General features: G+C 30.2%; 1 protein-coding gene across 1 annotated transcript in view; it reads left to right on the top strand.

Moving 5' to 3' along the window:
* Pli (E3 ubiquitin-protein ligase pellino) overlaps positions 1 to 17,812 on the top strand; it is a 90,473-nt gene that overhangs the window by 48,829 nt on the left and 23,832 nt on the right. Inside the window, exons 6-7 of the mRNA XM_035364154.2 lie at positions 5,948 to 6,163; positions 16,583 to 16,698. Of these exons, the coding sequence (XP_035220045.1) occupies positions 5,948 to 6,163; positions 16,583 to 16,698 (332 nt within the window). The remainder of the gene's footprint in view (positions 1 to 5,947; positions 6,164 to 16,582; positions 16,699 to 17,812) is intronic.

The following is a 17,812-nucleotide window of genomic DNA, read 5'->3' as shown; positions in this document are numbered from 1 at the left end:
GTATCCCACAGAAAGGTTTCCACAAAGAATCCTTTCCTTTAGGCGGATGCCCTCGCATGCTTTGCCATAAACAAGTAAACCAAACTAACAATGCATACCTCTTTAAAATTTTCATGTGGAGTAAGTATATGCACTAGTAGTGGACCTCTTTCAGTATATGTGCTAGTAGACCTCTTTCACCTACCAATCTCAGTTATCATTATCACTCTAAATGCAGTCTTTCTACATGCACATTTGATTAAAAAATATGCTTATTTAGGTCCTTGTACCTGCCTTTATGTTTATTCGAGCCATTTTAATGTATCTGTGTTTTTATACAGATACAGACATTCACATACATGATTATATCACTCAAATTGTCTACTGTACATTTATATGGCTTGCAGAAACTTTTGAAAATTTTCTACTTTTGATTCATAAGTCTTTCTCTTAACATGTTTGTTTATATTCCATTTATTGTCTCCCCTTTTCACTACACATAGGCATGAAAAATTTCGAAAATGATCTTATCTTGTCACATGGAAAACATTGTCATGTCTATAGAAAGGATTTTTTGTATAATTTTGTGTAATTGATAAAGAATTTGAAAACTTTCAATTCAAAAGATTCATCATATATTTCAGTACACTAGCTTTCTGGTACAATCTCTGTTGGTCTTAAGGCGTAAAACGTTTTGCCGTCCGTAAGGTCTCAAGTAAAATAAAATAAAAATTGTCATAAATTATAAATGTAATTATCTAATTTGTTCCAGATTTTGACTTTAATAGTGCTTTTTTAACTCATTTTTTTTTAAATAAAAGTTTTTTAATAGTGACCATGTGACCATGTAAATCTCTAATGATTAAAACTATCTAACTACCTAATTAAATTATTTGTAACTAACTGCTCACCCTTAGAAGTTACCTCTACGTGTTAAGGCAAGTTATCACGTGACCTTAACCCGTAACTGGGGACGTGCGGTCTCGGATACCGCTACAGGTGTTGTTCCTATCACCCCTGTTTTATATTTAGTCTGATCGAGTGAATTCTCCTGCTACCATCTCCTTTTGTGACCTTGATAATCCTCACCCATTGGCTAGCATTTTTTTGCACCTGCTTCATTGTGAAATTCTAGTCCTTTGTCTGAGAGAGGTATGTCAGACTGCACCTCCCTCTCAGTGTTATGATTTCTCTCCCAGATGGAAACATAGCTTTCAGACTCGGTCCGAGAAATATCATCTTACCATCTGATTCGCGTTATGCAGAAGAGCTGCAAAGAATTATTGATGACATGGGAAGTGAATTTAGCAATGAAAATGAATGCCAAGAAGATTCTGCAAATGAAAGTTAACATTTTACGACATCAGAATTTTCTGAATCTGACAGTGAATGCACTGAACCAGAGACTGAAGCCATTTCATCTACAAAATATTATTATGGGAGAAACGGCTCCAAGTGGTTATCTATTGAACTAAATGAAATGTGAGAACTGCCCCGCATAATATAGTTCATCTTCCAGGATTAGGAGCATATGAAAAATTGGGTGAAAATATGGATCCTAAAAGTGTTTGGGAACTCCTTTTCACAAACAAAATATTAGAGATTATTGTGAAATGGACAAATGTGAAAATAGAAATAAATAGGCAAATTTTCTGATACATTGAAAAGTGAAATTGCAAACACAAGCATCAAAGCATTAAGAGCTTTTGTAGGTTTGCTTATATATACATTCATCTTCAAAGCTAACCATGAAGTATCTTTATGGTGAATGTTTGTAAAACACCAGTTTGTTTGGAATATGGACAAAAATTATCTCATGAATGTGCAAAAGAATATTTCTGAGTAAGTTGATATTTCCTGCAAGAACAGATAATTAAGGTAGTGTCATTTTTTTATGTTTTGTACAATAATAATTTTTATCTGAATGTATCTATCATGTTAAATTAATGGAAAATAATCATTATTCATAAAAATAATAGTTATTATGGTTTGTTTTGCATAATTTACATTTGCAAGTGGTTTATCATAAAAAAAAGTTCATATTGCAGAAAAGATGTTCCTTGTGTGGATTTCTTTGTAATTTTTTTTCCCCCTGTTTGAAGGTAAGTGTTTATAGAATGTATGGGTAAAATAGAATTTTAATGTTTTAATTAGAACTTTTTATTTAAATCATAATGAAACGCAGTCTCTGTGACTGCACGTCCACGGTTTTGTCCCATTATTTGACCTCCACTGTTACGGGTTAATCCTTGATGTGGATGCAAGATACAACTCAAAAATGAAAAAGGGGCATAAAACTTATTTATTATCCTTAGTGAGACCTAAAATAACACAAAACATCTTATCACCTCTTCTGCTTGAGCAGCTTATCAGAATTTTATAGTATATTAACTGGGTTATAAGTCTAGCAACTACAACACCAACTGGGTGGGACAGACAAAGCACAACTAATTTTATACACATACCAGGCATTCATATGTTTTAATGAGCAGCTCTCTAGCATTGGTTTTGTTAAAAATTATGCTGATTGTGATTTTACTTCTCGATTTAACCTATGCTGCTTGACAAAATCTGCATAAACCTCTGGACTGAGTGAGTACATGATGAAATTAAATGTAACAGATAATTACTTGCATATAAGTGTAAAAGAATTAATGCAAAGCTGTTAGTAAGATTTAAAATAAAATGTCTTAATCTTCTTTAAAATGTATTTGACTAAAGAAGTGTAAAATATAAATGTTTTAAGAAATTTTGTATTTTAAGGCTAATCTCGATAAATTTTATGAAATTGATTTTATTCTTGAAATTTTTTTATAATTATATTAAAAATTGTTTAATGATAATGTATCCTGCTTACCTGTTTTATTTCCAGCATGGTATTGCAAAAGTGAAGTTTACCTAGGTAATTGCTTTAATTTATTCAGTTCTCATTTCCTGATAGCTTCTTAACTTTTTTTCATCTCATTCTTTCATGATTTTCATGTGCGGAAATATGTATGAACCATGAGAAGAGAGCTATGTGTAGAAATGTGTCTGCAAAAATGGTATGATGGGAAGTTCTGGAATGATTGTTGAAATTCATGAAAGCACAAATTTGATCATGGTAAGACAGAATGGAAGCTGCCTGTATAGGAGCAATAAAAGGGGGGGCCTTTTTTTTTTTTTTTTTTTTTTTTGAGTTTTTGAGGAAAGAATGAATATTATTAAGAGAAACATAAAACAGAGTTCTGTAATTGTCTCAGATTGTTGGATTTTATGTAATTATGTGCAAGGTGAAGGTTTAATAATACCTTTTATTGGGTCATAAAGCGACATTTATGAACCCTGTTTCTAGTACTTAAGTTTTTGGAGCTCTATCAATTGATCTCTGCATGGAACTGACTTCCTGTAATTTCATTTCTTCATGAGATTGTCTTGAAAAAATGTGTCATAAATTCAATTAGTTTTTTTTAGAGAGGTATGTGTGTATGAAAATTGTATGATTGGAAGTTCTGGTGTGATTGTTAAAATTGAGAAAGCAAGAATAATAGTAAAAGAGTGAATGGAACTTTTTTTGGGGGCTATTGAAAGAGGCTGAGACAGATTTTTACTTTTTTAAAGGAAAGCATGAAAGAAACACTGAAGTTTTGGATTGAAACAAAGTAGGATTCTATAGATGTCCCAGATTGCAGAAAGATGTGCACTTGTGTTCAAGATGAAGGTTTTATACACATTTCAGTCAACCATAGTGTTGACATTTAAGGATCCTGTTTGTACAGTTCACATAAACTTGATTGAGAATTTGTTTGAGCTCCATTAAATTATTCTTTCTGTGTGAAACTGGCCACCCATGTTTTTTATGAAATTGATTCATAACACCAATATCTTTGATGAACAAGCAGGCTGTATATTCCTCACTTTCTCCACATAAAACGCCTAAAATCACTGTTCAGGTTATAGCTGGAATCATCCATAGAGAGTACAGGGTACCTTTGTACTTAGCTTCATGGAACATGATGGCACTCAAAACTTAAATGGAGACTTTGGAATATAAGGTGAGTGAGACATAAACCATTGGTTTTCGTGCATAAAATCCGACCAGGTAAAGACACTGTACTACTGATTAAATTTTTTGTGTCAGTATGAAGGTCTAAATTATGTGTGTGAAGGTACTTTTGTAGATGCTTCACAGTTTCATCTAGCAGGAGGTACAGAAAATAGTTTCAAGTGCAGTACTCTTCTTCTTAACTGCCCTTAAACAGGTGGGCTATTAACTGCTTAAAAAGTAATTCCAAGTCCTTAGTATTATATTTTATGACATATTAGGATCTGTGGCCACCTGGATTTGTTTTTCTCTCCTTAAGAGTCTACCAATTAAATGATAAAAAAATTCATGTGTTAAATTAGCCTTTGAGTCAGAACTAATGAATACGGATCACTCTCAGAAAACACATATAACTTTAAACACTTTATACTTTATGATACCAAAGTAAATCATTTAACTTTTGAATGTAATCACAACGAGAGCAACATGTCAAAATAAAACATAAAATTTGCATAGTTACACTTTGATACCAAAGTAAGTCATTAAACTTAATAATGTAATCAAAACAGAAGAGAAACATGCCAAAGTAAAACATAAAATTAGCAAAGTAGTGACCTTATGTTTGGTATATTGTGATATCTGTAGGAACGTATATATACGTGCATATTAAAATATGTCAACGAAATTAAGGCAATATATCAAAAGGAAACAAATCCAGGTATGAAATACCAGTAGAGTTTTTACATTAAAATCAAAAAAATAATTTCTTTTCATAGTAGTTTTGGGAAATTTGTGCTTTCTTAGCGAAAACCCTGGTCTCCCAGAGGGTTAATCAAGACTATATTGATTTTGAGGGCAAAGAGGTACAAGTCTCTCTTTATCAAGAGCAAAAAATCTACAATGAAGGAAAGTTGTATTTATACCTAAAAGAAGTAAATTATCTACAGAAGGTAGCATCTTCTGTAGGCAGAAATAGTAACTAAGTTTGAAAAAACATGTAATGCTTCAAAAACTTGCCAACTGTTTATATATTTTAAATGAACGGTTTTAAGGTTCCAGTTAGAAAAACAAGTATGTCATAAGAATTTAAATCATATGAGATCTTAGTAGGAATACACAAAAGTAGAATTTTTATGCAAGGCCTTCAAGTAAAAATTGTCTGAGAAAAATGCGATCATGTCTGAATTAGCACTCTCCTATACCATGATTAATATTGCTTGAACTATCATTAAAATTTTTGAAAATTATCTACAAAACAAATGATGGATATATATGAAGCCCTCAGGTGCAGATTATTTTGAGAAGGTATCTTTTATGCAAGAAAATTTTAAATTGAGGATCTGCGATTATCATTTGTTGCCTAAAGGCGATGTTTTCCCTTTAAGGCTTTAACGTGGGATAAGAAAAAAACTTACCCGAGAATTTTACTTTTTTAAAAATTTTTTGTATCCTATCAATAAAAGATGTGATCAAAATTGCTGTGTTCAAACGGTTGTAATTTATTTTTTAAAATTGGGACAAATTTGTGACCTGTGATTTCAATTTAAGATTAGGTTAAGTCATGCAATCTATCTTAAATACTACGTATTGTTCTAACAAAGTGTCAGGTCCTTTATTAAAGTGATAACTTCTAAATGACTTACTTTTCTTTCAAGGATATGAGGAGCTAGTAATGGCTTGTCTCAGTACTGCATTAGAGCTTATTCTTTAATTGTTATATCTTGTAGAGAGAGACTGTAGACTATAAACTGCTTTAGATGAGAATGGTTGTGATCTCGTGTATTATTTTGAAGCAATTTATGTAGTAAAATATGATCATTTGATTAAATTTTTATTAACCTCAGAAATTTAATCTTTTGTTTTGTATTTCTACCTTAAGTGACTTCATACTTTTTTTTAATATCGTATGTAAAAAATTGTAGCACATTTTTTTTTTTATTGTAGACAAAACATCTTTTAGAAGAGAAAATTGATGAACTGAATGCTGGTCGACCACAGTGTCCTGTTGGCTTGAATACATTAGTAATACCACGAAAATCAACATTAACGTCCAATGAAAAACAGCCATATGTGTACCTCATTTGTGGCCACGTTCAAGGGTATCATGACTGGGGCCAAGACAAGGATTCAAATGCTCGTGTGTGCCCAATGTGTTTAATGGTAAAAACATTATTCTCATTCCAACATGTTTCTGTGTATATATGTTTATATGTTGTATGTGGAAGCTTTATTAAGAAAGCATAGTTATTCTTGGTATAACTTCAGTAATTTTGATTTTTAAGTAAGTAATGTTATTTCTTCATCATTGCCTTAATTCAACATCTAGGTTTAGGTATGAATTATATTGAAGTACAGAAAATATGCATATTACATGAATATTTGACTAACTTTTGTACTGAGTTTGTGGATGTCAAATCATAACAGTATTAGTAAAACAAATAATTCTGAATCTCATTTATCTGTTATTGATTCCTCACTCCCCCCCAAAAAAAAAAGGAGAGCACCCTGTTGGCTGAGTAGATAAGATTCAGAGGGCTTGAATCTCGGTGAGCGGGCTGGGATTGTAGGTGTTTTTGTTTTCCCACTGTACTTTGCTGCAGTAAGTCTAACAAGAAAGAAAAAAAAAAAAAAAAAAAAAAAAAATCTATATTAAAAAAACTGTCAGTAGAATTAATCAACATTTTTGCATAAATTAATGCTTATATAATTTATCTTAGAGGACGTCTAGTGAAAACATTTGTTAGAGTAGGAAATGAATGTTGCTATGATTTGTGAAATTGAAGTTCATTGATTTCTGATTGTTCTTTAGAAAAGTATGTAGGTAAGGATTAAAAAAACATGATATTGAATGTAATGGTACACAATTACTTCCTGATATATTTTAAGTCAAGTACATGGTAAAAAAGTATAGAAAATTTTTTAGTGTAAGCAGGTATTCCGCGACTGAATGTTGGTAACTGGATTAATAATAATGAACTTCACTGTTTATTGTCTGCATTGCATTTGTAACCCTGATTCCATTAGAGTTCATAATAAAGTTAATAAGAATTAGCAATTAAATGGAAGTTTTCATCAGAAATCTACTGTGAAAATGCTGATGAGTAAATTTTTATATTATTATCTGGCCAGATATATGGGCAATATTGAAGTGGTACATATCAACAACTGTTGTTTTAACGTAGTCTTTATATTAATTGCTAAATAAAGATTATTAATTTTAAAAGCAGTTTACTTTTAAATTTTGTGCCCCATTACTTTGCAATACATTTTTTAAAATTCCGTATTGTATATAGCATGGGCATTGAGAGATAAATGTAAGGCCTGTTTTACAAGAAAAAAAGCATAGAATGTGCCAAAAAATGAAGGAAATGTATCCACTGTGATTTTTTTTATATTGGTGTGCTTTTTTACATGAAACAATATGATTATGAAATCTATTCTGTAGCTTAAGTAATTTAAATTACTGCTATTTATTGTAACAACAAACCAATATAAAGGGATATGTGATTTTCTGCACATATTACTTATTTAAATTTTGATGATTAACCCTTTAACTGTCAAGTTATTTTGATGATTTGGGTACACAAATTGTCAAATTTGCAAAAATCAAATGTTTGGTACAAAATAAAATATACTTAAGTAGTTAAAAATTGATATTTTGAAGTACATTATTTTGAAGTTTATTATTTTCTAAAAAATAAATAAAAGTGAATACCTATTAGTAGTTCAGTAATTCAGTCTTGTGTGGTACAACTGGAAACACTTTTCCAAGCACAAACCAACTCCACAATCACTACACCAGAATCATGCTTCCTTCCTTACCTTTTTTCCGTTTTTATCCTTTTTCGAACAACACACTTTACACTGTGTTGTAGGCTCATGTTTCGCAGGAGTAGGAGGAATATGGGATATAAAATGTCGTTCAGTAAGACGGGCAGGGTTATCTATTGTAGGTGGTCTGCCAACATTCTTTTGTCCAGAAGCTGCATCATCATATTTATGTAAAAGCTCTTCTACAAATTGGTTCGAAATTCTAAAAATGTAATACGTTTCCCAACTACATTTTTATAGAGCAAATAAGAGTTCCAGAGTACCTTGTCTAGTAAATGTAAAAATATCTTTTTATAATATTTTTTCTGACGTTTTCAGATTGTTGGATGAAAGGATATTTCCTGATCACAGCGATCTACACCACCCGTAGTTAGACTGTAGTCAGAAACAATCTTAGGCTTGAGTATATCTTCATTTTTTTTAATTTTAGAGGCTGACCATGGAACTATCATGAATACTGCTCATCAAACACACATCCTTCATCTTCGATTGAAGAATCTAAATCATCTATATAACGTTTCAAAGAACTGGATGCCATTTTACAACAAAAAGATCCCGTGCACTTTGAACCAAAGAACTTATAACCTCTAACCTTTAAAATCTTCAGTAAAGTGCTGTTATCTATTGAATTGAGCGCACATTAACTTTTCTCGAGATACAGTCGGGTTTGACAAAGAGATGAAGCCGAAATAAACGTCTCCCGATATATATTCGGGTATAACAATACGATGCACTCAAAAAAAATTACCCCGAGTAATACTCAGGCGTGACATTTTCGAACATCAGTGATCTCGGGTATGACAGTTAAAAGGTTAAAGATTTCAATGTAAACAAAAAGTAACATTAGGGATTTATTTCAGTTGATTAGGATTATAGGTTATGTTAAATGCTCATAAAATTTCTTTATTTAATTTCATGAGATTTAAGATAAAATCAAAAGTATGTATTTGGTGTTAAGACCTTCATATATAAAAATTTAATTGTTTTACTTTAGTTAAAATAAAAATGTGTACTGATTTAAGGAAATTAAAAAGCTATTTATTTAAATTTTCAGAAGAGGTTGTTTTATTTTGTTTTATGCAAATAAATATTAATTTAGTATAATCTGTGTTGAATAAATAAATGAAGAATAAAACTTTCTTCCTTGCATTATTATAAATGTATATTTGACCTTAAGAGAGTGAAAACCAAAATATAAGGATTTTTTTCAATTTTTGAGATGAGCTACTGTTCTGTTTCCTTGTGTAGGTATGAATTGCAGTTTTGATTCCAAAGGGAATCAGATGGGTTTATTGTGTGGACAAATTGTAGTTTAAGTGCTTTTCAGATTACAGCAATATTCTTCATTTGAATAAAAGCTCATTTATGTTCTTAAAAATATCACTGCATACTCTTTACGTTTATAAAAAATAGATGATTGTTATATTTCGAATATGCTTGACTTTCTAGCTGGGGGGGGGGTGTTTAGTACAATGTGGGAAAGTTTAAAAGTGCAAGAGAATAAGAATTATGTATGCTTATAAGTAACCAAACTAATTAAAAAGTGCTGTAATCTTTTTAATTTGTTTGAAATTATTCTTCCTTTTTAAACTCTTTTAGTAATTTTAAAATGGCATAACTCTTTAGTTAAGGCTATTAGAAAATATGTTTGTAGTTCCTGAGTATCTGTGAGTTTCAAACATACGACTCTACTGATGCAAAGTTTGACTACCTTTGGATGTATGTTTCATCAGTGACTGTAACAAAGCACTGAAATGTGTATTTGGTAGGAATATTTTGCACTTCTCCTTGTCAGTGAATGTTATTAAGGATTCTAAAAAATAAATTTCATTATCATGTTTGAAACATATGCATTGAATATATGAAATTTACCTTTAACTGCTGTTTATGTCTCGGATTTCTGTATTTCTCCCCAAAAATGTCTCCGTCTTTTCAAATGGGAAATGAAATTTGTGATTTCATTTCCAATATTATATGTGTAGCTAATTTTTATGAAATCTGCCATTTTGTTAGTAGTATTCATAAAAATAACCTTTAGTAATATTCTGTTTTCATTACATCAAAATAAATAAATGAAAATGACCATCTGGCATACAGCATAGTGGTACTAGTGTAACCATTTGCTATTGACAAGAATTAAATGTTAAAACTGGCACGTCAAACTATCAAATGAGGCAGATATTATCTTTTCCAGAAATTTCCAGCAGTATTAAACAAATTCTAATAAATCAGTATTAATGCATTTGCAGATGGCAGTTTTTTCATTTTCTGCAATAATAAGAACTAGTCCTTGAATTCAAATGTTTGGACTTTGTTAGGACAAAATGAAAATTATAAATTTATTTTAAAATGGCAGGTTTGTAAGATATTGTTCTTTGAAACTGGGACTGGTAGTATTTAAAAATTGTCGTCTGAAGATAAATTGTTCATGAGAAAAAGTATAGAGAAATAATTCTAAATTGAATGCATTCTAGGATTATATGGATATGCTTAAAAGGTTTTGCTTACGTGTTTTTTAAGTACGTAATAAATTATTTGTTATTATTTTCATTTAGAAATTGATCATATATGTCTTGAAAAAGTGATAAAACCATCAAGTTAGTATTTAATAATTTTCAGTGTTAAAAGTAGACCTATACATTAAAGAATCTAGAATATAAATAAATGTGTTTGAATGCTTTCTATAGTGACTGCAGATTTTAAAGTGTTTGGGGAAATCTTGGTTAGTGTCGAAGATTACCTTAGAAGGTAATTCACACATTTCAACACATTTATGATTTAGAAATCGTATTTTTATATTGCCTAAAAGTTTGTGTGAAGAATTATGATGAGGTGTTTGATCAGCTTTAGTCTCATTTCCAGTATTGTAAGTAATCTGTTCTTTAACCAGAGTTTGAGAGCATTTTGTAAAACTTATTTTGGTATTATAATTAAGTTTATAGTATAGAGCAAATGAATTAAAAAGAGCTTGTTTTCCAAGAAACATGACTCTCCAATCTGATTTGATCACTCTTAAACTTATTTTTTAAATATTTTTTCTCCGGTAAATTTACAATTATTGTATACTGAGTTATCTATATAAACATGGTGTTCTCTTGTTTGGAGCACAATATTGAAGTAACTTGAGACAATTTATTACTGGTTTAAATAACTTATTTGGACTTAAATGTTACCTGTCTCAGTTGGACTTAATACCATTTTTGCATTGTTCAGAAAGTACGAAAACCACAAATTTCAGTCTTTTTCTGAAAACAAAGGCATTATAATATTTGGATCTTTTGATTAATAGTTGCCAGTTCTGATTTTCTGTGTATGTCTTATCAAAATATTTAGCACTGGAGATTTTTCTATTTTGGCGACTGTAGTTTGTTTAATCAAATACAGCATAGCATTGAGGGCTGTCCACTTGAAGTGCGATGCTGCCTTGAAATTTTTAAAGTAAACCCTTATTTATAGGTTTCGTATGGTCCTTAAGAGTCCCTAAAAGTTCTTAGGTTTTTGGAATCAATTTTTGGTCTGTAAAAGTTCTTAATTTTAATATCTGAAATTTCTTTGTTTTTACAACTGCCATTTTGAGTGTGAATTAGCATTTTGGAGGAATAGTTTTGGCAATTCACTGACATATATGGTTATCCTTTTAAATGGGTTCATGGGTTATAATTTGTTCCTATTTCTAGTATAAATGGTGGGATACTCTAGTTTCTGAACAAGAAATGAAATATAAGCATATTGAAATTAATTCATTTTTTCTACTGAAGAGCTCTTAAGCAACTTTTTGCTTTTGGGAATGTGAATTCTTTTTATTAAACGGTTCTAAATTTGGCGTCTTATCAAGATTTTGGCGATTGACCAGTTTCTATAGAAAATTTTTAATTCAGAGTTCTGGGAATTTTTCGGCGATTTTTTAAAAACATTGATAAATTTCATTAAAATAATGGTAATATATTGAAATTCTATATAAAAATAACATTTAAATTAAAACATTTTTATTTCTTGCTGTCCTATTATAAAGTTCAATTTTGGCTAGTTATTATACAATATTTTGAATCTGAAAAATAAACAATGTATAATGCTATAAAGCACAATTTACAAAACAGTTCTTTGTAAAAGCAAAATAACTATGTAATTAATTTAAAATGTCTTTTTTTTTTTTTCTTTTTCCAAAATATTTCTGGCTTTTTGCTGTTACAGAATTGATAGGGATAATTTTTCTTTAGGATTTTTGACATTGCAGCTTTGGAAGGTTTAGAAGGATTTGAAGACAAGATTGATAGACCCACAATTGTAAAAGATTCTAGAAAAATGTGAGAAAATGAAAAATATCTTCATGGTTTTAACACGTAATTGATGTATTTTACAGAAAGTTTGCGATGAATTTCTTACTTTTTGGAGAACATCTGGAAGAATAATGAAAACATAATATTTGAATATTTTACTTCTGATATGAGAATCTTTTTCTTAACACTTATATGTTCCTTTATTTTCTCTACTCTTCACTAGCACAAGCATAGAAAAGATCTAAAGTTCTTCTAATCTTATCACATGGACAATCATTTATACAAAAGAATTTTTCTATTGATAAAGAAATTTAAAACTGACAATTTAAATGATTCATCTATGACTTAATGCATCATATACAGGGCTGGCGCTAGGCATTTTTCCACCAATGTGGAAACCAGTTTCCTCTGTGGATCCTAAATTCTGCTGCCTAGTGCCTTTCTAAATTCTGTTTCCATTGCCTGCTCTAAATTCTTAGGTATGCCATTTTTAGTTTCTGTGGTTTGGTGTGTCACTAAATTCTGCCTCACCAGCTCTGTAATAGTCCTTATCATATACATTTCATATTTCTTCTGATGTTCATATTACAAATAAAAAAGCACTTTTTTTTAATACATTTAAAATTCATTTAGTTTTTCTTAATAGTAATGGAAATCTTCAGTTAAATCCAAAAAAATCTAAAATGGGAAGGAAACGTGTTGAAGAAAGAAGCTGAATACATAAAGAGGAAAAAAAAATTATTTTTCAAAGATCTACAGTTAGTTTTATGTAAATTAGCCAGTTGTTTCTAATTTCAGCCTTTATTTTAATTTCCCATTTCTGTTTCCTCACCAGAAGGCAAATCACTTGGACAATTTTTAAACTGAGGTTTCTGGAGTGTAAGACAGGGTGTATTTCTGATCTCCGTTTGCTCTCTGCATTAGTTCCTGCCAGCTCTGATAATTTGTAAATATTTGTCTTTGCATTATAGCTGCCGACATTTGAATTTATTATGACAATAGTTACTGAGCCAGCTTAAATTAAAATTAAATTGCATAGTCTTTGACCACTTGTCCACATTTTTAGTTTTAATTTGGCTGTTCTTGTTTAATTACATCACCACAAGCTGCAGCTGATTTTGATAGTATAAGAACATGTCTTTATGTTCTAAGTTCTTTTTAATTAAGAGGTTTATTTAAACCTTTTTAGATACTTTCATTCATAGCGATAATTTGCTTCATGTCTGTCCCGGGCTTTTGGACTATTTAAATTTAACCAGATTAAGTAAACCCTCATAGCTACATTGTGAATAGGTTGATAACTTATTATATTAATTATTATAACATGCAGAAACTAGATTATTATAACACGCAGAAACTAGTGAGAACACTAGTTTGCATATTGAGACAAATATGTCATTGTTAGAAAAGATCCTTAAAGAGAAGAAAATCTATATAAATTAGCCAAAATATCTGTGAAGGCTTCAAATTAAAAAGACTTGTAAATATTTTGTTGAATGTTGTTGTTACAAGATGCAAATGTTTTTTAACTTTTGATATGTTATTATCTTATCCTTTAACCCTTTGAGGTTGGGTGCATAAAAAAAATTTTTTTTGGAAAAAATAACTTTACACATAGATAATTAGGCTCTAATGTTATGTTATTTCATGCAAAAAAAAAAAAAAGGGCAGGTAAACCTTTAAGGTAATTTATGACGTGGTGGGATACCGTTTGTTCCACCGTGCATGTAGAGTAGTAAAATGGCATCTTTGCCTGAGTGTAAATTCTCCTAACATGTTTTTCTAAAGTGCTAGTCTTACCAACCAAATGAAAATGCAAGATATAAAAAACGTTTTTGAATAACTATCTAGAAAATATTGATCATATCCGCAAAATATTTTTCAAAAAATTACATAATTTAAAAAGAAAATTGCTGTCTGTACGAGTTTTTAGATATTTTTTAATGATTTCATAATAGATTTGAAACTGAGATTTTTGCTCCAGGACTTAATTTGCTACAGGTTTGAAAAGGAAGATATTTAGAAGGCAGTGTTGTTTATTTACATTTCACCTCTCTTTCCTCTGCTTAGGATATTTTTCTATGGTGAATCACACTCGCATATCCATTCAGTATTCAATGAAATTCATGTTCATATTTTCATTTCTTTTGGAAAAAATACTAATTATTTTTCAAGTTTTAACATTATTACAATTTATTTAAAAAAAATAAATTTGCATTATCAACATAGAAAATGAACATACTTGAATTTAAAAATATTTGAATGGTGCTGCCATCTAGTAGTACCAATTCCTACATGCACGGTGGGGCATATATGTACCACCTTTTTAATTTCAACCATTCTTAATTAATATAAATGAATTCAATATATTTTATTAGAAAAGGAAACTTTCGCATAAAAATATTCATTCTAACAACAAAAGTTGTTGTTCAGACAATTTAAATTTCATTAGAAATTAAGAAAAAAAAAACCTGCTTCAAAATGAGACCTGCAAAGAATATTTATTTTATACTATTTTCATGAATGAATACTAATGCTGCCATCTGTTGTACATTTAGAGATCTAAAAGCCATAATTGTATGTATTTTAAATGGAATTTTGCAGCTTTCACCTGGGAGATAAAACCTGATAAAAAGGGTGGGACGCCTGGTGCCTGTCAAAGAGTTAAGAATCAGTGTCATAACTTACTTGTATTTTAAACTGTGAAATTTTGTTAGATTGTGATTTTAATGGGCTTTTTCAACAAATATTTTTAAAAAATAAGTAAGGTTATCTAACTACTTAAAAACTATCTTAACTACTTTTAAAAAATAAGTAAGGCTATCTAATTTATTTATTTATAACTGCTTACCCTTAAAATTATCTCTGCATATTAAAGCAAGTTATTGCCTTGCATTAATCCTTATCGTGGTCACATGATAAAACACAAAAGGTAAAAATTCATGTGAAACTTATTCTTTGCATCTAGTGAATACTTAAAATCAGCTAGTAATGTGGTCTTCAGCTGGTGGAACATGCTAATTCTACTATTTAAAAACTTCCTATAAATACTGTTCCTTTTCTACCTCATTTGAATACACGTGAAATAGAAATTAGCTTTCTGGCAGGAAAATGGAAAGTTAGAAGGATACTAAAGGTCATGAATATAAAAAAATAACTGGTTTATAAAATTAAATGAATACAAGTTTTTGACTGATTTAGTAAATTAGTGACTTGAGTGCTCTGAGCAGTTGTTTGTGTAGCCTGTTCCTTAATCTGGTGTTGCAGGAGTGTGAGCAGTGTAGCACCCCATTATCCCACTCTCACGTAGGTGTGGTTCAGAAAACGTTTATTGAAATTCCAGCTGATGGCTTATAAGTTTCAAGAATTCAATCTCTACTGAATCTTTGATGTGTATTTGAGCAAATTCTCTGATCAGTGAATATAGTATGAACATCTAGACAGTGCAGTGTTGCAGTAGAGATTCCTTGCAGTTCTTCATGTAGTCCTTTGGCATCTGTTAAGCTGAAGCTTTAGGCTATGCAGAAAGTCATTTGTCTTGATGAGGCGTTGACAGGAAAGTATTTCTGTTGAGCTTTCTCAGACCTCATTAAAAACGTAGGTCCCCAGCAAGTATTTCTTAGGTGCTCTTATTTCTCCCCTTTATTATTATTATTATTATTTTTTATTTATTTTATTTATTTATTTTTTTTTTTTTTTCTGTAATGGAATAGTAAGGTTATGAGGGACAGGAGATTTGGAGCTCCTTATAATTTGGGGCTTTAAGGTCTAGATGCCAGAGCTTTCACTAAACTGTTTAGTATATATCACATGTTCTTTGTTACATCTTATAAAGGCATATTATTCTGTTTAATTAGGATATGTTGAGAGCATAACTTTTGTTCAAGTAAGCAGTGTTTTTGTAATCCATAGCTTAATTTTTTTAATGAAATTGCCAGTTCGGCATTTTAAATTCAAGTATCAGCAAATCATAACTGAAGAACACGACATGCATTTCCCCCCCCCCTTTTAATGAACTGTAGCTTTTGCAAGAACAGTAGACACACCATCTGGATGTTTGGGGGGGAGAGTCTGGTTAATTGGCAGTCTTTTTCGTGTGATCCAAATATATATTTAGTGTAATGCCAGTCAGATATTCCCCCCCCCATGTATCAGATTTCTACAAAGAGTGTGAAGTAAGAAAACTGAAATATTTTTATTCCCTCGAAAACAAAATATGGATTTAATAATAATAATAATAATGGATTTAATCTCTACGTTTTTGTCATGAAGTAATATTTTAGTCCAGTGCTTCTTGTAATGATTTGCTTATTTCTTTGATAAATTTTATTATTCCTTTGTATTTTAATAGTGTACAGTTAAATGTGTTTATGGGAAAAAGTTATTGCAATTGCTTGCCATTTACCATAACTATTTAAAATTTTGTTCAAATCAAAGTTTGTATTTCTCAGTAATTAATATATTTCTTCAGGTTGGCCCCATAGTAAAACTCACAATGGGCATTGAACCATCATTTTATGTTGATTGTGGGCCACCAACTTTTGCCTTTAACCCATGTGGCCATATGGCCTCTGAGAAGACAGTCAAGTGAGTAATTATTTAACTCTGATAAGTAATTTAAGTCTGTAAGTGTGAGTAATGTCTGGTATAGCTTTAAAATTTTAATTTAGACTACTAAAGTTTTTTTTAAATTAAATTTTGAGTTTATGCTTAATTTTTGATGAAGCAGCGATGGCTACAAGTCGGAAATGAGACGATCTTGGTTGTAGAAATGATTGCCAAAGAATTTAGCACAACTAATTGTTATATATGGCATTATTATTAAATTATTTGTGCATAATTTGACATTTAGCAACATTGTCAAGTTATGCAACTTTAACAGATCTTCATACTACAGACTGTGTGGTAAATTATATTTTTTTAATTTAAGGAGAAATGGATGTTGATTTTACTTCACATAAAATTTTCATAATAAATATTTTGAAATTTAATTATTTTGGCTATTAGAGTTCCTGTGTATGAAATATTATTTCTTGTATAGTTTTTGTTGGATGTACTGTTAACATTCTGTGAAACCTTACCTTAAAATGTTTATGCATGCACATATGTAAACTTTGCTTAAATACTTGATAAGCTTTCTCAATCTTTGTCTTGTCTGCTGTAAATATACTTGTTGCCTAATCTTTAAAAAAAGTTAATTTTCAGTAGCAATATGTGCTTAGAATGCCTTTTTCAAATTTGGTGTTACTTAAACTTCTTTTGATTTGCCTCCCATTTTTAGATGCCATTGAATGCTTAGCACCCCCTTCTAGAAATCCACACCTATATATTTTGAAAAAATATGTAGCAAAATGGTTATAGTAGGGTGGATTATTTTTATATTAAAGAAGTGAATAATTAATTTATGATCATATTTAAGTAACTTATGTAAAGAGCAGAAATATGAACTAGTAACAAAATAAAATAATCAGAAGAATGAGTCTGATGAGCTTTTTTCCAATATTTGGTTCAGTTTTTGCTAACGTTGTTCTCAAATGTTTAGTTACTGTAGTTCCTCGCATATTTTCCTCCATTTTTAACTAATTTTATCCAAAAATCAGGAGGGGAAATTATGCAAATAAATTTAATTTCCAAAGAATGCAGTTACAGTAGAAACATAAAATAAGAAATAGTCATGCATAAACTATTGGTAACTATCACT

This window comes from Stegodyphus dumicola, chromosome X1 (assembly GCF_044657685.1).
Source record: "Stegodyphus dumicola isolate Sdum_Otavi_A_Nest chromosome X1, ASM4465768v1".
Taxonomy (NCBI): Eukaryota; Metazoa; Arthropoda; class Arachnida; order Araneae; family Eresidae; genus Stegodyphus; species Stegodyphus dumicola.
The sequence above is the reverse complement of the archived record's forward strand: the minus strand, read 5'-3'. Positions and strand labels throughout refer to the sequence as shown.